Genomic DNA, 25,176 nt, shown 5'->3' with positions numbered 1-25,176 from the left:
TGGATAAGGGAGCTGGATTTAGTGAAGTAAAATGACAAGTGTCTCAAATATCAGTGCCACACTAACTGCCAATTTATGATTCATTAACACTAGAGGTAAGCTGGGGTCAGATATCTTTGGAACTCTATAAAACAAACCCAACTGCTTTTACAATAAAGGCCCCTGTTGCTGTTTTCTATTTCTCAACTTCCTTTACACGCGTGTGGGTTTGACCAATTAAACAACAATACAGAATGAATACTGTCGCTAATACAGTATGGTGTCTCAAATCCGGCTATCCAAAAACAGCAGTTGCCTGAAAACCGGACATTTTTAGAACGTGCCATGCATCAATTTTAACTGAGTAACATAAAAACAAACGTACCTGGACAATTCAGCCAGGCTCTGCATTGGTGCAATGTGGCACCAGACTAATTAGCCCCTTTGCCACATGCACACCAGTCTATTCCCGCACTCTGAGCGACCTCTGACCCCCGCCTCACACGGCTTGACCTGAATTGCCCGTGGCCCAAACTAACCGACCCAAAATCTGACAAGATCTGAAATCTGGCACAGTCTCAGTCCCAAGGTTGCTAGTTTTGAGGCTGCACATGTATCGTCTTTACCGTTATTACAGTTTGTCATCACATACAAAAATACAAAATCAACCTGATAAGTAATTGTATCTTATACCTAGACAATGAAATTCAATCCTCATCAATGACATCGTAGCTTAACCAGAACGATATCCCCAGGATCCACTGACTCCCAAGAAAGGCACCAGAAAAAGCATAAGCAAAACGGCAGCAGTGGGTGGTGAGAAGGGGAGAAGATTGAGAATGGAAAGTTACTCTATCTACATCATCAAGGTGATGAAGCAGGTTCACCCAACACCACCAAGTCCACGAGCATCACAAACGATATTTTCATAGACTACCACCTGGCCTATTTCAATGGGTACTACACCAAGAGCTCCCAGGGGGTCCAGACCACCACCTGCCACCTGTGGCTGCTGCCCTGGGATACTGGCCAAGCATGCCCTCTAAGAAGGGATGAAGGGAGTCAAGCTCCAAGATAAGCTCTGCAATGTATTGAGCAAACACCTAGAGCTGTATAAAACGCTAGTTAGGCCACAGCTGGGGTACTGTGTGCAGTTCTGGTCGCCACACTAGAGGAAGGATGTGATTGGACTGGAGAGGGTGTAAAGGAGATTCACCAGGACGTTGCCTGGGCTGGAGCGTTTCAGCTATGAAGAGGGACTAGATAGGCTGGGGTTGTTTTCCTTAGAGCAGAGAAGGCTGAGGGGGGACCTGACAGAGGTATACAAAATTATGAGGGCCATAGGTAGGGTAGAAAGGAAGAAACTTTTCCCCTTAGCAGAGGTGTCAATAACCAGGGGGCACTGAGTTAAGGTAGGGGGCAGGCGGTTTAGAGGGGATCTGAGGAAAAATGTTTTTCACCCAGAGGGTGGTTGGAATCTGGAACACACTGCCTGAGGGGGTGGTAGAGGCAGGAACCCTCACAATATTTAAGAAGTATTTAGATGAGCACTTGAAACACCATAGTATACAGGGCTACAGGCCAAGTGCTGGAAAATGGGATTAGAGTAGATAGGATTAGATAGGTGCTTGATGGCCGGCATGGACACAATGGGTCAAACAGCCTGTTTCTGTGCTGTATAACTCTGACTCTATGACATCACAATTGGATTCTTCTGTGCTGTGTGAAGGCCCATGTGCTACACTTGATGTGTTAACTCCTTCCAAAGGCACTCCAGCAATGTGCAACAAAATGAGCTAAAAATCTGATGGCACTCTGCCATTTTTTGGGGGGCACTATACGGTCACCTCAGCCTCTAATATAGCGGGCAGGAAATGCAGGCTCATTATATCAATCCATGTCAGCCGCGCCTAAGTTGGGAGCATTCTTGCCTCTGAGTCACAAGGTTCCGGGTTCAAGTCCCAAACAAGACTTGGGCACAAAACTTAAGGTTGACACTCCAGTGCAGTACTGAGGGAGCACTGCACTGTCAAGAGGTGCCATCCTTTGGATGAAATCAAAGCTCCAGCTGCCAGCTCGGGCAGAGGTACAAGACAGATTACTACTACATTGCTGTTTGCGGGAGCTCTCTGTGTGCAAATTGGCTGCTGTGTTTCCTGCTTTACACCAATGACAACACTCCAAAGGTACTTCATTGGCTGCAAAGCATTTTGAGATGTCTGGTGGTCATGAAAAGTGCTAATAAACGCAAGTCTTCCTTTCTTCTTTTTATAAGTGCACCATGCTCCATATTGGTATAGGCAAGAGGTAGGCGTCCAGAGTCCGAATCTGAAGAAGGCGATCATCCCCTTACCTATGTGAATAAGAGGCAGACCATGTTGCTGAAGTCGCCTGTGGAATATTGGAATGAACGGAGGCTGCATTCAGGAAAACCTGGCCTGCGGCCTAACAGCTCCTTCAAGGAACTGCCACCAAAAAGGGTGAGATTTTTAATATACCTGCCTGAATGGAGAGCTGAGAGGTGCAGGAAGATAAAGTCAGTGGAAGAGATGGAAAGAGAAGGGAGAGAAAAGGACAGGACAGCAGTAACTGCAGTGTGTGCAGCTGATGGCCCATGTGGGCTGGATTTCCACTCACCGGTGGGGCTGAAGTCAGGCGTGGGTGGGTTCTGAAAACAGCGTTCCCGAATGGAGTGTCAGTGTTCCGATGCCTCCGGAAAATGCAGCAATTTTCAGAAGGAAGGTGGGGGTGGGAGCAGGCAGCCCACACATCTCCAATTAACTGCTCACTGAAGAGCTTCATGGACCGGAGAGGGACAGAATGAAATTTTCAAAGGTGCGATTAGGAAGAGTCTGGGGACCGGTTAGTGCACCACTGTCGGGAGCACAGTAGGGAGTCATCGCTCATCGGGGCGCTTGATTTAAAATCTTGGGTCAAAAAAAGGATAGTCAAACTGAGGTACTCAGGCAGTGTCACAAGCTGCCTTGGGTTGAGTAGAGTGGGTTAAGTATCTGAGTGAGTGTTTGGACACTTGTGTGGACTGTGAGGCTGCTGGCCTTCTGATCTCCTGCCTGCTCCATTCTGCATGGCAATGGCAGATCCACTCATGGCTGCCCTCTGCCTGGGACAATCACACACCCGCAAAGCACCCCCCACTCCCCCACCTCCCCCTGTCCCCCGGAGCCAGTTCCTGCCTCCAGGCAGCACCTGGCACCCCAAATTGGACGCCGATCTGACCTCTGGCCCAAATAGGGGCTTCACATATAAAAATCACACTGTGTCACTGACGCGGCACAGAGTTGGGAGCCGGAATTGTACGGGCGTTGGGTGAATAAAAGCCCAGCCCAGTGTGTTACTTTAGTTCTATGTTGGACAATAGAGTACCATCAAGGTGACAGATGCGTGACAAATATGGGCGTTGGTGTTCATCTGCTGCAAATCTTAAGAGACAAAGACGACTTTTTACTGCCCAGATTGAGAGCTCGGGATGTTTTGAAGCCTCTGGGGTGTTCGAGTAAGGGATTTACGGGCACTGCTAAAGAAGTGTAAAAAGGCACGATCTTACAACCTGAATATCTCTCACCATGACTTCAATTTGACTTTCCTATCCTGAAAAATACATCGGTCAGGATTTTATCACCCCTCCCGCCCGGTGGGATATTACAGTGCTGCCGAACTGAATGGAGATTTAAAATGGCTCACTGCACCTGCTGGGGTGGGGGGAGACACGCCACATCAGGGCTGGAAAATCCTGGGCATACTCTTCATCCCGAAAGAAGACAGAAGTATGAAACTTTCACTGTCACCCTGACAGACCTGTGAGTGATTTATTAGTTTATTTCATTTGTTCATTTATGGGATGTGGGCGTCTCTGGCTAGGCCGGTATTTATTACCCATCCCTAATTGCCCTTGAGAAGGTGGTGGGGAGCTGCTTTCTTGAACCGCTGTAGTCCATGGGGTGTATGTACACCACCCACAGCGCTGTTAGGAAGGGAGTTCCAGGATTTTGAACCAGCGACAGTGAAGGAACGGCAATATATTTCCAAGTCAGGATGATGTATATCTTGGAGGCGAAACTGTAGGTGGTGGTGCTCCCATGTGTATGCTGCCCTTGTCCTTTTGGGGGCTAGAGGTTGTGGGTTTGGAAGGTGCTGTCGAAAAAAGCTTAGTGAGTTGCTGCAGTGCATCTTGTAGATGATATGCACTGCTGCCATTGTGCATCAGTGGTGGAGGGAGTGAATGTTGAACGTGGTGGAAGGGGTGCCAATCAAGTGGGCTGCCTTGTCCTAGATGGTGTCAAGCTTCTTGAGTGTTGTGGGAGCTGCACTCATCCAGGCAAGTGGGGAATATTCCATCACACTCTTGACTTGTGTCTTGTAGATAGTGGACAGGCTTTGGGGAGTCAGGAGGTGAGTTACTCACCACAGAATTCCCAGCCTCTGACCTGCTTTTGTATCCACAGTATTAATATGGCTAGTCCAGTTCAGTTTCTGGTCAATGGGAACCCCCAGGATGTTGATACTGGGGAATTCAGCAATGGTAATACCATTGAATGTCAAGGGGTGATGGTTAGATTCTGTCTTGTTGGAGATGGTCATTGTCTGGCACTTGTGTGGTGCGAATGTTACTTGCCATTTATCAGCCCAAACCTGGACATTTTCCAGGTCTTGCTGCATTTGGACACGGGCTGCATCTCTGAGGAGTCGCAAATGGTAATGAACATTGTGCAATCATCAGCAAACAGCCCCACTTTTGACCTTGATGGATGCAAGGTCGCTGACTGAAGGTGGTTGGGCCTAGGACACTACCCTGAGGAACTCTAGCAGTGATGTCCTAGGACTGAGAACTCATTGACCTCAAACAACTACAACCATCTTCCTTTGTGCTAGGTATGACTCCAGCCAGTGAAGCATTTTCCCCATGATTCCCATTGACTCCAGTTTTGCTAGGGCTCCTTGATGCCACACTCAGTCAAATGTTGCCTCGATGTCAAGGACAGTCGCTATCACCTCACCTCTTGAGTTCAGCTCTTTTTGTCCAGATTTGGACCAAGGCTCTAATGAAGTCAGGAGCTGAGTGGCCTGGCGGAACCCAAGCTGAGCATCAGTGAGCAGGTTATCATTGAGTAAGTGCTGCTTGATAGCACTATCGACAATGCTTTCCATCACTTTGCCAATGATCGAGAGGAGACTGATGGGGTGGTAGTTGTCCGAATTGGGTTTGTCCTGTTTTTTGTGACAGATTACAGAATTTAATAGTGTCTCCTTTGGTGGTGGTGCCTTCAGTTGTCTAGGCCCCAAGTTCAGGACTACCCTCCCTACACCCCTCTGCCTCGCTATCTCACTTTCCTCCTTTAAGTCACTCCTTAAAGCCTAATTCTTTGACCAAGCTTTTGGCCATATGTCCTACTATCTCCTGATGTGGCTTGGCGCTATTTTTTGTTTTTTAATGCGCTTGTGAGTGCGTTGGGATGTTTTATTATGGTAATGCGCTATATAAACCCAAGCTATTGTGTTGGTGTAGAGCAGCTGCATATACCGAACTATCAGTTGTACAGCTACAATTTAATCAACTCATTATAGCTTCTATTTAGCTGACAATGCATTAAGAGAGAAGGGCCCCTTTCACTCGTTGCCCAGGACCTGGAACAGCTCGGGAGACTCACTCAGCACAAAGCTGCCCCCTGCAGTCTAATTTTGTTACAGCACGTTAGGCATAGGCAGATCCAACAGACTGGCTGTACTGTCAGAGGGTGCTTGGTCTTACCATTGGCAGGCGAGGGTTTCATTGTCAATCAGCTTCTTTCGTAGGGGGATCTGCGGCCACTGTGATAAACATAGCATCCTACTGTCTACTCAGTTCCTGCAACAGGTAGATAACAACCTGGAAGCAGTAATGAGTCTTACCTCTACTGACTTTTGAACTGTACATGGCTTGACAGGGACAGAGAGAGAGAGAGAGAGAGAGAGAAAGAGAGAGAGAGAGAAAAAACCTAATTCAGTCCTCGTAGGTTTTGCAGCCATGAGATGAGTCCAGATGTGTTGCTAACTGTCACGTTGGAGGTAATGATAAATTCTCAATCATTAAACAGTAGCAGCTACCACAGTGCCTGTTCCTCTCTGCACACACAAGCTCCCCGGCCTGCAGGGCGTTTCTGGCATTATCTCCCTTTATTATTAGCAACACCGTTATTTGATTTTGCAGTTACAACAACAACTGGCACTTAAAACAGGCCTTAAATGTTAAAAAAGAAAGGCCCAAGGTCCCAAGTGTGTGGAAAAATGGATGCTGATCCCAAAAGGAAAGGTAAGGCTCAGTTAAAGACGAGGGTTTTAAGGAGAGTATCAAAAAAGGTGGGGAGGGAAGGGAAGAGGCATGAAGATTTAGGGAGGGGACCCCAGAGAATGGTGCTTGAGGGCAGGGTTACAGTTTATCACCAGCGAGGGGTAAATTGGCAATGGCCACTCTCCTGAGTAAGATCCAGCAGGCCTGCTGCCGGGTGGGAGTCAGGCAATACTGCCCCTGCTCAAATACCCTGCCGGCACTCAAGGAGACAACGTCTTCAGGCGGGGAGGAAACCTGTGAAGATAAAAGGATTACACTGCCAATGCCCACTGCCAGGTCTCAGCCATTTCAGGGTGGGGGTGGGGGGAGTGGGCAGTGGAGAGTAAATGCCAACTATGGCACTACACCCAGCAATGAATTCAGGGGAGGAGGAAATCAGTGCAGTGGGGGGGAAAAAAAAATAAATGTCAAAAGTAACATGAGCCATACATCTTATAATTATATATAACAGTATTGTCAGAGCCAGATTTCAGGTCTGTTTTTTGAGGGGTAGAATGGGTGAGAACCATTGTGTGAGCAGGAGAGATGAAGGGATCATTTTGAGAATTGGGAAAGAGAAGGGTATCCCACATTCCTTCCCTCACCCGGAAAGAATAGATGAAGCGATGGAGGATATTCTTTGCTGCTGGGATTAACGATTAACATTTAATTTAATTGGGCGTTGTGTGCACAAAATGTGCCTCTTCATCAATTAAACGCCAAGTAAATGATCGTGGTGGTTTTGTCAACCCCAGCTTCATTTAGGGCCTACGTCCACCGATAGGGCAAACTGCTCTGTGCTTTAGCACATCATTGTGGATCAGATCTCAGGAAATCGAGCATCTGACTGGCACGGCCACCAGATGGCAACAGATGTCTGTGGATGCAAGAGCAATGTTTCCATCTCATTGACCTCTGATTAATATTTTTATCACAAAGGGAACAGAAACCATATTCAATTTTTCATCCGGTCACACATCAAGTCCAGCATTAATTAGCAGCCCAGCACTCTGTAGAATAAGTTTATGAGTTATAATAAATCATGGGTTATTATAAACCAGGTTAATTGCCTGCATTCTCTGGTCGGAGCCTGGTGAGGCTGGGTTAACAGCTGAGGAGCCAGCTGCCCGGAGTGCCAGCGTCTGGCTGAAAGCATGCTGTACAGTAAACTGCGTCGACCTTCACCTACAAGTACCATCCCAGCATAACCTGGCACAAGTTCCCAGATGTTAGTGAGGAGTCCTTGTGCATGAATCCCAAAAAGCTAGCATGCAAGTTCAGCAAGTAATAGGTAAGGCAAATGGAATGTTGGCCTTTATTTCAAAGGGAATGGAGTATAAAAATAGGGCAGTCTTGCTAAAACTATACAAGGCACTAGTTAGACCACACCCAGAATACTGTGAACAGTTTTGGTCGCTTTATCTAAGGAAAGATATACTGGCATTGGAGGCAGTCCAGAGAAGGTTCATTAGGTTGATCTCAGTATGGAGGGATTTTCTTATGAGGAGAGGTTGAGTAGGCTGGGCCTGTACTCATTGGAGTTTAGAAGAATGAGAGGTGACCTTATTGAAACGTATAAGGTTCTTAGGGGCCTTGACAGGGTAGATGCTGAGAGTTTGTTTCCCCTTGTGGGAGAGTCTAGGACCAGAGGGCATAATCTCAGAGTAAGGGGCCACCCATTTAAAACAGAGATGAGGAGGAATTTCTTCTCTCAGGGGGTAGTCAATCTGTGGAATTCTTTATCGCAGAGGGCTCTGGAGGCTGGGTCGTTAAGTATATTCAAGGCTGAGATAGATTTTTAATCAGTAAGGGAATCAAGGGTTATGAGGAAAAGGCAGGAAAGTGGATTTGAGGATTATCAGATCAGCCATGATCTCATTGAATGGCTGAGCAGACTCGATGGGCCGAATGGCCTACATCTGCTCCCACATCTTATGGTCTTATGGCCGGGCTGACTGGGCAGGGTGTGCTCTTGTTGAGTCCGATGCCGGATGATCTGGTGCATTTTTAATTCTTTTTTGACTTTTCTATAGCGGTTTGATACAGCTGGATAGTTCGCTAGGCCATTTCAGAGGACGGTTAAGGATCAATCACATTGCTGTGGGTCTAGAGTCGCATGTCGAGCAGACTGAGTCAGGGCCGCAGATTTCGCAGATTAAACAAGTAAAATAACTTACAGGGACAATCTGGCTAGGTACTGCATCAGTGCGGCCGTGCATCCGACTAGTTTTGTGCACCGGTATTTTCCTGCGCTCTGAGTGGTGTGAGCGACCCTTGACCCCACCCGACCTGGCTTGGCCCAATTTCGCAAGTCTCCTATTGAACTGCGATTCCAATTTTTTTCTCCGAAAACCGGTGAGGTCCGAAGTCCAGCGTGGACCATGTCCCGAGGTTGCTGCCTCTGAGTCACGGTACATTTGTTCCTGTCCCAGCTCTGTAACAGAGCTGTCCGCTCAATAATCTTCTCTTGCCCTTACTTTCAGGCCCTTGGCCTTTTTTTAAATTTAGGCATTTACTGCCTCGTCTTTCTTTCTTAATAAAAAATATACAAAGGAAATAAATAAAGTATTTCGTTGCAAGGAAAGTTCAACTTACAGTGTCCGTCTACAAAGAAAGGCAGGTTTCCGCGGAGTGACTGCTGTGAATCATATTCGGAAGGTGAGACTGAATAGTCAGGCTGGTAGGGAGCCATTAATGCATCCTGGCCATACTCATGACGTCTCCCAGTAACAGGAAGGTTACAAAGTCTTGCATAGTCATCTGTAGGTGTAAAAGAAAGCTGAGGTGAGAGAGAGATCTCAAGGACCCGAAGCTCCTTTGGGAAGAACTTCCAGACAACTACTGTGACCAGCAACGCATCTTCGCAGGAAGACCAGATCGACAGTGCCAAAGCCCTTCAAATTTTATCCTTTTTCATTGAGTTTTCACAGTGGCTAGAAAGTGCTTTTTCCCTTAAACACCAACCTCTGCAGAGACCCTGTTTGTGTTGTCCTATGTGTGTATATATGTGTGTGTGTGTTGGGCTTTAAAGAGGTATATAGTTGCAATTTGCAATCCAGACGTGTATGTTAACCAATTTTTGCAACGTGTTTTAAAAAGTTTTGTTTCTTAATAAATCAATCGTTCTGAGTTTATTGAAAGAAGCCTGGTTAAATTCTCATTCGTTCTGGTTCTAACAATAGTGAAAGCAAACAACTAGCCATTTTGATGAGTAAATTAAACATTTACACTTATGGTGCGACCTGTAGAGTTCTGGGATAAGAGAAACTGCAATACTCCTGTCCCGGTCGTAACACAAACAAAGGAATAGAATTTATAAAGTGCCTCCCATAGCTTCACATTGTCCCAAATTACTTTACAGGCAATCATTGCTTTTGAGGTGTTGCTATTTTGTAGGCAATCATGGCAACCAATTTGTACACAAGGTCTCAGAAACAGTAGAGAGATAAATGATCCATTAACCTATTTTGATGGTGGTGGTCAAGTAATAAATGCTGAGCAGGACATTTTATCCTGTTCTTTTTCAACTAGTGGTTTTACAGGGTGGCCTTGTGGTGCAGTGACAGCTTCCCTACCTCTCAGCCAGGAGCTCTCAGTTCAAGACTCACCCCAGGACTTGATGGCCATGGAAGATGCATCTGTAACGTGGCCAAACAGGTTAATTATAAATCTGCAAATCCTTCCAAGTGGTAGGAATGGGAGAGTTTCCTGGTCAGCCAGAACTGTGTGGTAGCTGCAACACAATAGCCACCCCACGTTCAAAGGCTCCATGCACAAGCCCTTGCCACAGACTCCGTGGCAAGTGTCCTCCTCGCTTCAAGGGACTGCTAATAAATGAATGCCTTTACATCCGCTTGAGAGAGCCATTGGGTATTGGATTAAGGTCTCATCTGAAAGACATGCACCCAACAACTTAGCAACGCCTCGAGTGTTGCACTGAGGCTTCAGCCTAGATTATGTGGTTAGGCCCTGGTCTGAGCTAGTCCTGAACCATGACTAACACTGGAGACTGGGAGGTGGTGACAGGAGGCAAGCCTTAATACCAAAGGTGGCTGGAGAGCTCGATAATCATTTTCCCAAAAGCAAAGCTGCTGAATTTAAAAGAACAAGTTAAGCATTCACAGCTGGGACCATTTTGAAATTGGCTGCTGTGCACAGACAAGAATTTGTTGGGGTTTAAGTCAAAATACAATCCAAGAGAGTCCTAATGTCAGTGGTACGTTAAAATAAAATAATCAAAATTAGAAGAGATTTATTTAATTTCCATGCATTTTTTAAAATACACAACAGTGCAAAGGAAACAAATCCCACAGATGAAATAATATAACTATTGAAATACCTTGGGTTAACTGTACCTACAAATATTAACTCAACTCACTCACCTCTGAGTTGCCAAGGCTCCTCAGTGCACTGGATTTCTTCATATCTTTGCTGTGCTAGAGTCACCTCAGCAAGCCTGCACTCTGATTGCAGAGGGAAACTCGGCCCAGAGGGTGGGTTTTATAGCCCCATCCCCTGACCGCACTCCCTGCCAGCAGTGCAACCTTGCTGAGCTAATCCCATTCAGTAGTGCCAGCATTCCGACACAGTGCTTCAACAGGATTTTGTAGTCAAAAAAATAAAGACAGAGCGGCAAGTTTTCATCACCAATACAACAGCAAAATACTGCGGATGCTGGAAATCTGAAATAAGAGCCAGAAAAAACTTGGAAAAGCTCAGAAGGTCAGGTAGCATCCGTGGAGGGAAACAGAGTTAACGTTTCAGGTCAGTGAGCCTGATAAAAGGCCAGAAATGTTGACTCTGTTCCTCTCTCCAGATGCTGCCTGACCTGCTGAGTCTTTCCAACCTTTTTTTTTGTTCTTATATGGCAAACGTTAATGCGCACCCCATTAACTGACAATACAGGATATTCATACTGCGCGAGTCAGGAGCCAGCAAGATCCGTCCACTATGGTACATCAAGTAACAGAGACTATGGCCAGGATTTTTAGGATGGCCGGGTTTCCCACCCGGCTATCCGAAGAGTCGGTGGGGAACATATCTGCATCGTCACTGCCTACACCACAGTCATTCCACACGCCAATGAGCAATAAGTGGCTACAGTTGGGACTTCCACCTGTCACTCCAGGACAAAGCAGCCCGCATGATTGGCACCCCATCCACAAACATTCACTCCCTCCACCACCGACGCACAGTGGCAGCAGTGTGTACCATCCACAAGATGCACTGCAGGAATTCACCAAGGCTCCGCTAACAGCACCTTCCAAACCCACGACCACTACCATCTAGAAGGACAAGGGCAGCAGACACATGGGAACACCACCACCTGGAAGTTTCCCTCTAAGCCACTCACTTGGAAATATATCGCCGTTCCATCACTGTCACTGGGTCAAAATCCTGGAACTCCCTCCCTAACAGCAGTGTGTGTGTACCTACACCACATGGGCTGCAGCGCTTCAAGAAGGCAGCTCACCACCACCTTCTCAAGGGCAATCAGGGATGGGCAATAAATGCTGGCCTAGCCAGCGAGGCCCACATCCCGTGAATGAATTAAAAAAACACAAGAGGAAGTCCCGCCTTAGAGAGCTGCTGGCCAATCTGATTGACCAACAACTCTCTAGTTGCTGCAGTGGACAGGACTGGGACAGCATGCAGTCCTGGGATTCCAGGAAGAGGTATGTTTTGGGGATCTTCAGGGTGGGGGCTGTAGGGGAAGCCATGGGGGGTCTGGACAGTGAGGGGTCTGAGGTGTTGGGGGAGAGGCTGGTGGGGGGAGGGAGGTCCAGCGGTTACTGGACCTTGAGTGGGGGGGAGACACCCGAAGATAAAAGGGGGCTTCTGATGGAGGTGCTCCCCCCTTTCTGCCTGAGGCTTAAATCTGATTATTGGTGGGCTTCCCCTATACCTGGGAACTCCTCCCACCAGCCTAAAAATTGAGGCTACATGGGAAATGGCCCTTAAACGGTCAATAATTGGCTACTTAAGGGCTTCAATTGGGGAAAGGGTGATTGGCTGTCCGACCACTCAGGAATTTTACACTGGTGCGGGCGGGGACCCAGCAGGAATCCCATTGGTGCTATTTCATGCTCACTGCCACTGGCGGAGGTGGGTGGGGGGGTGTGGGCGTCGAATTCAGGCCCTCACTTTTTGGCATCGGTGGCAGTAGACCAGCTGGCAGACACCACTGGAACTTAGGAAGAGCAGGAGACCACTCAGCCCATCGAGCCTGTTCCGCCATTCTACGAGGTCATGGTTGATCTGTGACCTAACTCCATAAACCTGCCTTTGCCCCATACCTCTTAATAACTTTGGTTAACAAAAATCTTTCAATCTCAGATTTAAAATGTACAATTGGTCTGGCATCGACTGGCATTTATGGAAGGAAGTAAGTTACAAACTTCTACCACCGCTTTGTGTGTCAAAGTGTTTCTTAATTTCACTCCTGAAAAATCTGTCTCCAATTTTTAGGCCATGCATCGGCATTCCGATTTATTTTTAAGACAGGAGAACACGTTTTTTCCTAGCGACTAGTGTCCTTGACTCAGTAGCCATTCTGAATAGTCCCTGTGGCACTGTCAAGAGAACAAGATCTCAGGCGGGAGCCAGTAATTTTCAGGACCTATCTGCAAGTTAAACGAAGCAGGTATTTAGAAATGAATGAGAAAAGGCAGAAAAGGACAAAGAACCTGATTAAAAGGAGGAAGAGAAATTAGAAAATGGGGAAGTGTTGGATGTGTGGAAAGGTCTTACATAAGTAGAATAAATAAACAGCTCTCCCCACCACCCAAACATAAGGTACAGGCATGAGGTGACTAAAGGTTTAACTCAAAGTTCCAAGCTATTCATTCATGAGGCTAATAGCACCAATAGATTATATAAACCACTAGGTACTGGCTGGCACTGCAGGATGTGGTTTCTGTGCTAATCTCATAATCACAAATTAGTCTCATTTTATTTATAAAAGCAAAAAACTGCGGATGCTGGAAATCGAAAACAAAAACAAAAATACCTGGGAAAACTCAGCAGGTCTGGCAGCATCTGTGGAGAGGAGCAGAGTTAACGTTTCAAGTCCGCATGACTCTTCAACAGAACACTCATTTTATTTATACTTTGTTACAAATCCCAGATTACTGACCCTGCCCTCAAGTTTTCTCCAAGGACCAAGTGTTCTTCCCCAAGATTGCTATCTGTCCTAGTCGTATTAAATCTCAATTCATGAATCTCGCCAACCACAATTTGGTTCTAATGTCCTATTTTTAATTATGGAACTGTTCCTAGTTGAAGAAAATTCTGGACAAGCACAGCCAGTTAAGCGGCGTCGGAGGAGAAAGGAGAGAAAGGTGCTGGGGAAGGGTCGTCAACTGGAGAGGTCAACTTCTTGCACTCTCCGCAGATGCTGCCTGACCTGCCGAGGGTTTTTACCATTTTCCATTTGTGTTCCAGCACCTATGGTATTTAATATTTTTGTCTGTTGATGAGGTTCTGCAGTGTGCTGAGACTGCCTCCCAGCATGGCTGTTTGAACAGGAAAAGTACCTTAAGCCCAACAAGTTGGTCCCCTTCTCCAGATAGGGGGGCTTACAACAGCCAAAGATCCCCTTTGACAGACTGATCAGCTCATGAATGAGAAAGGCACTGGTGGTGATGTCAACAGGACTATTGGCTCAGACTAATGCTCTAGGGGATCAAATCCCACCATGGGCACAGCTGGAATTTAAATTTAACTAGTACAGCCTGGAATAAAAAGCTAGGCTCAGTCATGGTGACCATGAAACTATCATCGATTGTTGGAAATACCCGTCTGATTCACTAATGTCCTTTGGGGGAGGAAATCTGCCATTCTTCATTCTTACCTGGTCTGGCCTACATGTGATTCCAGACCCACAGCAATGTGGCTGACTCCCCATGGCCTCTAAAATGGCCTGGCAAGCCACTCAGTTCAAGGGAAATTAGGAGTGGGCAACAAATGCTGGCCTTGCCAGCAATGTCCACATTCCCATGAAAGAATACATTTTAAAATTCAACCCTCGCCTACTCCCCTTATCTCTCAACACCTTCTCCCGACAGAAACCCATCCAATTGTCTCTTGAACCAATTGAGAAGCGTCTATTTTAACAGCCTTCTCTGGTAACCTATTCCATTATCTTTGGGCGTAAAAGATCATCCTTATTTACCCTCAACCCCTAAACTTGGGCCTGATCCGACCGGGTGTAAAACCGCGCGAGAAGACATTGGGTGAGCATCCCGACGCCATCGCACACTTGCATGATATTTCACTCGGCGGGTGTGCGCAAAAGTTGGAAGCGCTCCCGCCGACAATTAAAAGGGCAATTAAGCCCATTAACGGCGCAATTGTCTCTGATTTTCCGTGGCCCGTCCAACCTTACGGTTAGTGAATGGGAAAATTGGCCAGGCGGACTTTGCATTTTCCATCAAACCTCATCCAAGGAAATCTCTGTTATGAGATAAAATAAAAATAAATATCTATGGGCAGCATTTTTATCAGCTTTATTCTCAGGTGATTGATTGTGATGCATGGATATTTTCTGTCAGCTTTTAAAACCCTTATTTGGTGATTTTCAGGTCTGCAGCTTCCTGAGGCAGCTGCCTGCTTTTAATGGAGCTTTCTCGCAGTGCTCACCCTCGCCCGCCCTCTTCCCGCCCCGCACCCCGGCAGCGCTGAGCATTTGAGCGCGCGTTTCATGCTGGCCGGCCGTTAGTTGGCCAGCCAGCGTGAAATCGTGAATGGGGCCGATCGCGGTCAGGCCTGTCAAAGGTAAAATTCAGGCCATGGTTTTGATCCAGTAATTTAATCTGAGGAGTGGATCACAGAGCTCAAGACCCACATGTGCCCAGAGGTCAACGGGTGGAGGGGATGGGGCAGAAATTGGTGTGTAATACGGGTGGAAAATGGTTGTGAAGCAAACCACAGGTGCCCAGGTGTTGGCTGTGGGGCGCGTTCTTTAGGCCTTCTGTTCAGATGCCTAAAACAGACGTTAGGGCCCTTGAATATGCAAATTAGGAGACTTACAACAGCCAAAGATCCCCTTTGACAAATTGATCAGCTCATGACTGAGAAAGGCATTGGGCCTGCTCTGCTCAGGATCCATCAATGCCCTACATCCAAAGGTAAGTTTGTGAATCTCATCTTCCTATGGAGCCAGGAACAACATGAATGCTCTGCATCACCAGCATCAACCCACCCACCCACCACTTCCTCCCAGAAGCTGCTCAAACATCCCTCGCTACCCGGCCCCCCCACCCAACTCCCAACTCCCCCATCACACCCACTTGGAACTTAATATGAGAACCCACTGTTGGGAAGGCAAGTGATCTGAAGTCGATGCTTCTCTCTGGTGGAGGCGATGACGTAATGATATTGTCACTGCTAGTAATCCAGGGACCCGGGTTCGAATCCCAACATAGTGCAATTTGAATTCAAGAAAAAACTGGAGTCAAGAGTCCAGTGGTGACCATGAGACCATTGGTGATTGTTGTAAAAATCCATCTGGTTCACTAATGCCCTTTACAGAAGGAGATCTGCCATCCTTACCTGGCCGACATGTGACTCCAGACCCACAGCAATGTGGTTGACTCTTAAATGCTCCCTGAAATGGCCTAGAAAGGCCACTCAATTGTATCGAACCACTATAAAAGTCATTAAGGAATGAAACCAGACGGATCACCTGGCATCGACCTAGGCACTGGGAATGCCCATGGCAAACTCAATCCTGTCAACCCTGCAAAGTCCTCCTTACTAACATCTGGGGGCTTGTGCCAAAATTGGGAGAGTTGTCCTGTCTCACAGACTAGTCGAGCAACAGCCTGACATAGTCAGCCTCACGGAACCATACCTTACAGATTATGTCCCAGACCCCACCATCACCATCCCTGGGTATGTCCTGTCCCACCTCCAGGACAGACCCAGCAGAGGTGGCAGCACAGTGGTGTACAGTCGGGAGGGGGTTGCCCTTGGAGCCTTCAATATCAACTCCAGCTCGATGAATTCTCATGGCATCAGGTCAAACATGGGCAAGAAACCCTTCTGCTGGTTACCATGTACCGCACCCCCCTCAGTTGATGAATCAGTGCTCCTCCATGTTGAACACCACTTGCAGGATGCACTGAGGGTGGCAAGGGTGCAGAATATACTCTGGGTTGGGGACTTCAATGTCCATCACCAAGAGTGGCTCGGTAGTACCACTACTGACTGAGCTGGCCGAGTCCTAAAGGACATAGGTGCTAGACTGGATCTGTGGCAGGTGGTGAGGGAACCAACAAGAGGGAAAAACATGCTTGACCTCATCCTCACCAACCTGCCTTTAGCAGGTGCATCTGTCCATGACAGAATCGGTAGGAGCGACGACTACAAAGTGCTTGTGGAGACGAAGTCCCGTCTTCACATTGAGGATACCCTTCATTTTGTTGTGTGGCACTATCACCGGGCTAAATGGTATAGATTTCAAACAGATCTAGCAACTCAAGACTGGGCGTCCACGAGGCACTGTGGGTCATCAGTTACAACAGAATTGTATTCAACCACAAACTGTAACCTCATGGCCTGGCATATCCCCCACTCTACCATTACCACCAAGACAGGGGATCAATGCTGGTTCAATGAAGAATGCAGGAGGGCATGCCAGGAGCAGCACCAGGCATACCTAAAAATGAGGTGTCAACCTGGTGAAGCTATAACACAGGACTACTAGCATACCAAACAGCATAAGCAGCAAGTGATAGACAGAGCAAAGCAATCCCATGACCAACGGATCAGATCTAAGCCCTGCAATCTTGCCACATCCAGTCATGAATGCTGGTGGACAATTAAACAACTCACTGGAGGAGGAGGCTCTACAAATATCCCCATCCTCAATGATGGAGGAGCCCAGCATATCAGTGAAAAGATAAGGCTGAAGCATTTGCTACAATCTTCAGCCAGAAGCACCGAGTGGATGATCCAGCTCGGTCTCCTCCAGAGGTCCCCTGCATTATAGATGCCAGTCTTCAGCCAATTCGATTCACTCCACGTGATACCATGAAACGGCTGAAGGCATTGGATACTGCAAGGGCTATGGATCCTGAAAACATTCCAGCAATAGCACTGAAAACTTGTGCTCCTGAACTTGCCGGGCCCCTAGCCAAGCTGTTCCAGTACAGCTACAATGTTGGCATCTACCCGGCAATGTGGAAAATTGCCCAGGCATGTCCTGTACACACAAAGCAGGACAAATCTAACTCAGACATTTACCACCCCATCAGTCTGCTTTCAATCTTCAGCAAAGTAATGGAAGGGGTCATCAACAGTGCTATCAAGCGGCACTTGTTTAGCAATAACCTGTTCACTGATGCTCAGTTTGCGTTCCATCAGGGCCACTCAGCTCCCAACCTCATTGCAGCCCTGGTTCAAACATGGACAGAAGAGCTGAATGCAAAAGGTGAGGTGAGAGTGACTGCCCTTGACGTCAAGGCAGTATTTGACCGAGTGTGGCATCAAAGAGCCCTAACAAAACTGGGGTCAAAAGGAATCAGGGGGAAAACTCTCCACTGGTTGGAGTCATGCCTAGCACAAAGGAAGATGGTTGTGGTTGCTGGAGGTCAACCATCTCAGCTCCAGGACATCACTGCAGGAGTTGCTCAGGGTTGTGTCCTCAGCCCAACCATCTTCAGCTGCTTGATCATAAGGTCAGAAGTGGGGATGTTCGCTAATGATTGCACAATGTTCAGCACCATTCGCGACTCCTCAGATACTGAAGCAGTCCGTGTCCAAATGCAGCAAGACCTGGACAATATCCAGGCTTGAGCTGACAAGTGGCAAGTAACATTTATGCCACATGAGTGCCAGACAATGACCACCTCCAACAAGAGAGAATCTAACCATCGCCCCTTGACATTCAATGACATTACCTTTGTTGAATCCCCCACTATCAACATCCTGAGGGTTACTATTGACCAGAAACTGAACTGGACTAGCCATATAAACACTGTGACTACAAGAGCAGGTCAAGGGCTAGGAATCCTGAAGCAAGTAACTCACCCCCTGACTCCCCAAAACCTGTCCACCATCTACAAGACACAAGTCCAGGAGTGTGATGGAATACTCTTCAATTGTCTGGATGAGTGCAGCTCCAACAACACTCAAGGAGCTCAACACCATCCAGAACAAAGCAGCCCACTTGATTGGCACCCCATCCACAAACATTCACTCCTTCCACCACTAAGCACAGTGGCAGCAGTGTGTACCATCTACAAGATGCACTGCAGGAACTCACCAAGCCTCCTTAGTCAGCATCTTCCAAACCCACGACCGCTACCATCTAGAAGGACACAAGGGCAGCAGACCCATGGGAACACCACCACCTGGAAGTTCCCCTCCAAGCCACTCACCATCCTGACTGGAAAATATATCACCGTTCCTTCACTGTCGCTGGGTCAAAATCCTGGAACTCCCTTCCTAGCAGCACTGTGGGTGTATCTACACCACAGGGACTTCAACGGTTCAAGAAGGCAGCTCAACACCACCTTCTCAAGGGCAATTAGGGAAGGACAATAAATGATGCCCTAGGCAGCGATGCCCACATCCCATGAATGAATTAAAAAAAAAGATACCACCTGTGGTGACCCGAGGACCAACTTCTATTGATCCTTGGGCCCTCTTGCTTTGGGTATGCTCTGCCCTTAGGGTCTCTCATAGGTGTCTGGCTAGTAGTGTGCTAATGGGTATTCGCCCATTTTATAACATACTTCAATAGACCAGTGCAGTATCGAGTTCAGCGTTAAGTCATTTTAGGGCAAAGGAAAATCTCTCATTCATGCACTTTGACTGTTAGCTTCCCACTGACAGTCAGGAAGGCTTTGCTTAGCCTTACTCTTCCTGAATAGAATGACTGTCACAGGGTACACAAGATGAAATCTGTACACATGTGCCAACTTTCATTAAGATTTTCCATGTTGGGGGAGCCTCATTCAGAGGGCAAGCTCCAGGATGCAGTGACAACTACACAACCATTTAATTGCTTATAGCAACAAACAGGGGATAAATGTCTGATGGAAGAATATGAAACTGGCTCATTGGCTGATATACCTCAGGTTAAGCAAAGTCTGCACAGGGTTTCCAGCTTGAGTTACATCAGCATCGCAGCATAACTTGAGTGGGCCGAGAGAGAGCTGGCTCTCCACTTGCCCCTAACCACTTTCCACCAAGGCCGTTGTTATCAAGCTATAATAGTGCACATGACCATCCAATGGTAGCAGGCCTCCAATCGGGCTTTCATCCCTCCCACAGCACCAAAAAGGTCTTAACCCAGAGTTACAAATAACGTTCTCGATGACGTGGTGCATTATCACTCCTCATCCTCACCTAGGCCCCCAAACTCTCAATTCCTCTGATTCTGGCCTCCTGAACTTTGCCCGCTTCTCCTCTTGCCCCCAACCCCTCCATCAGCTATCAGCCCGTCAGCCACCTCAGGAAGTTGCTCCCTAAATGAAACACCACTCCACTTCCCTCTCCCGCTTTAAGATCCTTTTTAAAACCCATTTCCAGCATGGACTCAATGGGCCAAATGGCCTTTTATCTGTGCCTCTGACTCTAAGACTCTGGCTGAGGTTTTGGTCACCCCACCCCCCACCCCCACCCTTCCTTCCCTCCTTTATTTTTCCAATTCCTTCTCAGAATAAGGGTGACGCTAGCAAGACCAGCATCTTTGCCCCTCGCTATTTGCAATGAGAAATGCCGGTGGACCCCTTTGAACTCTGCAATCTATTATTCTTTGTAGGAGTTTTCTAAAACTAACTGGATTTTTAGGCCACTCCAGAGGACAGTTAAGAGTCAACCATATTTGTGCTGGAACTGGAGTCACTACAGTCTGATGGATTCAGCATCACCATTTTACTGATAACAGTTTATATTTTATTCCCAGATTTTTGTTAAACTTGAATTTAATTCTCAAAGTGAATGAGGTGGGATTTGAACACTTGCTCTCTGGATTATTAGTTCAGGCCTCATTATCCCTCCTTTGGCTTCATATTTTTTTTTTCCATATGCCTGTGAATTGCCTCAGGATATTTTTCTATCTTAAAGGCAGTATGTAATTGCCAGCAGTGGTTGAGATACAACTAAAACAAAATGGGTGGTTAAACAGCTATTCTGGCACTCACACCTCAACAATGCTTGTTGCCAGGAATGTTATTGGTGTCCAGGGTTGCAATGGGCAGAGGAGAGCAGCTTTATACTTTAAATCTTCTGACGCAAAGTGAATTGATTGCAGAGCAATCCTGCTGCCTTTTCCTCCCTGAGGTTGTCGCACAGACATTGCAGCAGCAGCCCTATAAAGCCTGCAGAAGCCCTTCAAACACTGCAGCAGCAGCTCTCCAAACCCTGAAGCAGCCCTATAAACCCTGCAGCAGCAGCCCTATAAAGCCTGCAGCAGCAGCCCTATAAAGCCTGAAGCAGCAGCCCTCCAAACCCTGCAGCAGCCCTATAAACCCTGCAGCAGCAGCTCTCCAAACCCTGCAGCACCTCTCCAAACCCTGCAGCAGCCCTTCAAACCCTGCAGCAACAGCTCTCCAAACCCTGCAGCAGCCCTATAAACCCTGCAGCAACAGCTCTCCAAACCCTGCAGCAGCCCTTCAAACCCTGCAGCAGCCCTTCAAACCCTGCTGCAGCAGCTCTTCAAACCCTGCTGCAGCAGCTCTTCAAACCCTGCTGCAGCAGCTCTTCAAACCCTGCAGCAGCAGCTCTTTAAACCCTGCTGCAGCAGCTCTTCAAACCCTGCAGCAGCAGTCCTTCAAACCCTGCAGCAGCAGCTCTCCAAACCCTGCAGCAGCAGCCCTATAAACCCTGCTGCAGCAGCCCTTCAAACCCCGCAGCAGCAGCTCTCCAAACCCTGCAGCAGCAGCTCTCCAAACCCTGCAGCAGCCCTATAAACCCTGCTGCAGCAGCCCTTCAAACCCTGCAGCAGCTCTCCAAACCCTGCAGCAGCAGTCCTTCAAACCCTGCTGCAGCAGCCCTTCAAACCCTGCTGCAGCAGCTCTTCAAACCCTGCTCCAGCAGCTCTTCAAACCCTGCAGCAGCAGCTCTTCAAACCCTGCAGCAGCAGCTCTTCAAACTCTGCAGCAGCAGCTCTCCAAACCCTGCAGCAGCCCTTCAAACCCTGCAGCAGCAGCCCTTCAAATCCTGCAGCAGCAGCCCTTCAAATCCTGCAGCAGCAGCCCTATAAACCCTGCAGCAGCAGCTCTCCAAAACCTGCAGCAGCCCTTCAAACCCTGCAGCAGCAGCCCTTCAAACCCTGCAGCAGCAGCTCTCCAAACCCTGCAGCAGCAGCCCTATAAACCCTGCAGCAGCAGCTCTCCAAACCCTGCAGCAGCAGCTCTCCAAATCCTGCAGCAGCAGCCCTTCAAACCCTGCAGCAGCAGCTCTCCAAACCCTGCAGCAGCAGCTCTTCAAACCCTGCAGCAGCAGCTCTCCAAACCCTGCAGCAGCTCTATAAACCCTGCTGCAGCAGCCCTTCAAACCCTGCAGCAGCTCTCCAAACCCTGCAGCAGCAGTCCTTCAAACCCTGCTGCAGCAGCCCTTCAAACCCTGCTGCAGCAGCTCTTCAAACCCTGCTGCTGCAGCTCTTCAAACCCTGCAGCAGCAGCTCTTCAAACCCTGCAGCAGCAGCTCTTCAAACCCTGCAGCAGCCCTTCAAACCCTGCAGCAGCAGCCCTTCAAATCCTGCAGCAGCAGCCCTTCAAATCCTACAGCAGCAGCCCTATAAACCCTGCAGCAGCAGCTCTTCAAACCCTGCAGCAGCAGCTCTTCAAACCCTGCAGCAGCAGCCCTTCAAACCCTGCAGCAGCAGCCCTATAACCCCTGCAGCAGCAGCTCTCCAAACCCTGCAGCAGCCCTATAAACCCTGCAGCAGCAGCTCTCCAAACCCTGCAGCAGCCCTATAAATCCTGCTGCAGCAGCCCTTCAAACCCTGCAGCAGCAGCTCTCCAAACCCTGCAGCAGCAGTCCTTCAAACCCTGCTGCAGCAGCCCTTCAAACCCTGCTGCAGCAGCTCTTCAAACCCTGCTGCAGCAGCTCTTCAAACCCTGCAGCAGCAGCTCTTCAAACCCTGCAGCAGCAGCTCTTCAAACCCTGCAGCAGCAGCTCTCCAAACCCTGCAGCAGCCCTTCAAACCCTGCAGCAGCAGCCCTTCAAATCCTGCAGCAGCAGCCCTTCAAATCCTGCAGCAGCAGCCCTATAAACCCTGCAGCAGCAGCTCTCCAAACCCTGCAGCACCTCTCCAAACCCTGCAGCAGCCCTTCAAACCCTGCAGCAACAGCTCTCCAAACCCTGCAGCAGCCCTATAAACCCTGCAGCAACAGCTCTCCAAACCCTGCAGCAGCCCTTCAAACCCTGCAGCAGCCCTTCAAACCCTGCTGCAGCAGCTCTTCAAACCCTGCTGCAGCAGCTCTTCAAACCCTGCTGCAGCAGCTCTTCAAACCCTGCAGCAGCAGCTCTTTAAACCCTGCTGCAGCAGCTCTTCAAACCCTGCAGCAGCAATCCTTCAAACCCTGCAGCAGCAGCTCTCCAAACCCTGCAGCAGCAGCCCTATAAACCCTGCTGCAGCAGCCCTTCAAACCCTGCAGCAGCAGCTCTCCAAACCCTGCAGCAGCAGCTCTCCAAACCCTGCAGCAGCCCTATAAACCCTGCTGCAGCAGCCCTTCAAACCCTGCAGCAGCTCTCCAAACCCTGCAGCAGCAGTCCTTCAAACCCTGCTGCAGCAGCCCTTCAAACCCTGCTGCAGCAGCTCTTCAAACCCTGCTGCAGCAGCTCTTCAAACCCTGCAGCAGCAGCTCTTCAAACCCTGCAGCAGCAGCTCTTCAAACCCTGCAGCAGCAGCTCTCCAAACCCTGCAGCAGCCCTTCAAATCCTGCAGCAGCAGCCCTTCAAATCCTGCAGCAGCAGCCCTATAAACCCTGCAGCAGCAGCTCTCCAAACCCTGCAGCAGCCCTTCAAACCCTGCAGCAGCAGCTCTTCAAACCCTGCAGCAGCAGCTCTCCAAACCCTGCAGCAGCAGCCCTATAAACCCTGCAGCAGCAGCTCTCCAAACCCTGCAGCAGCAGCTCTCCAAACCCTGCAGCAGCAGCTCTCCAAACCCTGCTGCAGCAGCTCTCCAAACCCTGCAGCAGCCCTATAAACCCTGCAGCAGCAGCAGCTCTCCAAACCCTGCAGCAGCCCTATAAACCCTGCTGCAGCAGCCCTTCAAACCCTGCAGCAGCTCTCCAAACCCTGCAGCAGCAGTCCTTCAAACCCTGCTGCAGCAGCCCTTCAAACCCTGCTGCAGCAGCTCTTCAAACCCTGCTGCAGCAGCTCTTCAAACCCTGCAGCAGCAGCTCTTCAAACCCTGCAGCAGCAGCTCTCCAAACCCTGCAGCAGCCCTTCAAACCCTGCAGCAGCAGCCCTTCAAATCCTGCAGCAGCAGCCCTTCAAATCCTGCAGCAGCAGCCCTATAAACCCTGCAGCAGCAGCTCTTCAAACCCTGCAGCAGCAGCCCTTCAAATCCTGCAGCAGCAGCCCTTCAAATCCTGCAGCAGCAGCCCTATAAACCCTGCAGCAGCAGCTCTTCAAACCCTGCAGCAGCAGCTCTTCAAACCCTGCAGCAGCAGCTCTCCAAACCCTGCAGCAGCAGCCCTATAAACCCTGCAGCAGCAGCTCTCCAAACCCTGCAGCAGCCCTATAAACCCTGCAGCAGCAGCTCTCCAAACCCTGCAGCAGCCCTATAAACCCTGCTGCAGCAGCCCTTCAAACCCTGCAGCAGCTCTCCAAACCCTGCAGCAGCAGTCCTTCAAACCCTGCTGCAGCAGCCCTTCAAACCCTGCTGCAGCAGCTCTTCAAACCCTGCTGCAGCAGCTCTTCAAACCCTGCAGCAGCAGTCCTTCAAACCCTGCAGCAGCAGCTCTCCAAACCCTGCAGCAGCAGCCCTATAAACCCTGCTGCAGCAGCCCTTCAAACCCTGCAGCAGCAGCTCTCCAAACCCTGCAGCAGCAGCTCTCCAAACCCTGCTGCAGCAGCCCTATAAACCCTGCAGCAGCTCTCCAAACCCTGCAGCAGCTCTCCAAACCCTGCAGCAGCTCTTCAAACCCTGCAGCAGCTCTCCAAACCCTGCAGCAGCAGCTCTCCAAACCCTGCAGCAGCAGCCCTATAAACCCTGCAGCAGCTCTCCAAACCCTGCAGCAGCTCTCCAAACCCTGCAGCAGCTCTTCAAACCCTGCAGCAGCTCTTCAAACCCTGCAGCAGCTCTTCAAACCCTGCAGCAGCAGCCCTATAAAGCATGCAGCAGCTCTTCAAACCCTGCAGCAGCTCTCCAAACCCTGCAGCAGCAGCTCTCCAAAGCCTCTCTCCCCGCCCACCCCCTCCTCCTCCCCCCCACCCCCGCACATCTCTTCCTGGCAGCTAACAAGCACTGTTTGAATCAAGAGAAAATGTAGACTGGGCCGAAAAGTTAAATAAAAGGAATAGAGAAGCAGAGAAGAAGCAAAGACAGAGGAGAACAGGAGGTTACAATTACAAGCTTGGATTAAATGAAAATTCCAGTATACTGATGGCCGAACAGACCAAAAGTATGGAAATAATTTAAAAGCTTCCATTCTTGTTGTGCTTAAACTTGTCAGTGTCCAGGAGAAAGGGGTTGAAAATACATGGAAAGTGCATTAAAAACAAGTCTGATCATGATGAGAGTATTGTAATGTACAAGAACCAATCTAGAATTTGCAATATAATACTTTCAGTAATGAGTCCAATTCACATGTTTCACTCGCTCAGGCATTTCCATTAATTGTGGTTGCTGCCAATGTGATTTTTCTGTTTTCTGAGTTTCTGCAGAAACATCATGAAACAATTCGAGA

The 25,176-nt window shown here is 48.8% G+C and overlaps 1 protein-coding gene across 5 annotated transcripts in view; it reads right to left on the bottom strand.

Moving 5' to 3' along the window:
* Nucleotides 1-25,176, bottom strand: part of ltbp1 (latent transforming growth factor beta binding protein 1) — a 383,951-nt gene that overhangs the window by 3,796 nt on the left and 354,979 nt on the right. For all 5 annotated transcript variants that reach the window (XM_078557330.1, XM_078557333.1, XM_078557331.1 and 2 more), the window contains one exon: nucleotides 8,900-9,064. In XM_078557330.1, coding sequence (XP_078413456.1) covers nucleotides 8,900-9,064 — 165 coding nt within the window. The remainder of the gene's footprint in view (nucleotides 1-8,899; nucleotides 9,065-25,176) is intronic.

Source organism: Cetorhinus maximus, chromosome 14 (genome assembly GCF_964194155.1).
Source record: "Cetorhinus maximus chromosome 14, sCetMax3.hap1.1, whole genome shotgun sequence".
In the NCBI taxonomy this organism is placed as follows: domain Eukaryota; kingdom Metazoa; phylum Chordata; class Chondrichthyes; order Lamniformes; family Cetorhinidae; genus Cetorhinus; species Cetorhinus maximus.
The sequence above is the reverse complement of the archived record's forward strand: the minus strand, read 5'-3'. Positions and strand labels throughout refer to the sequence as shown.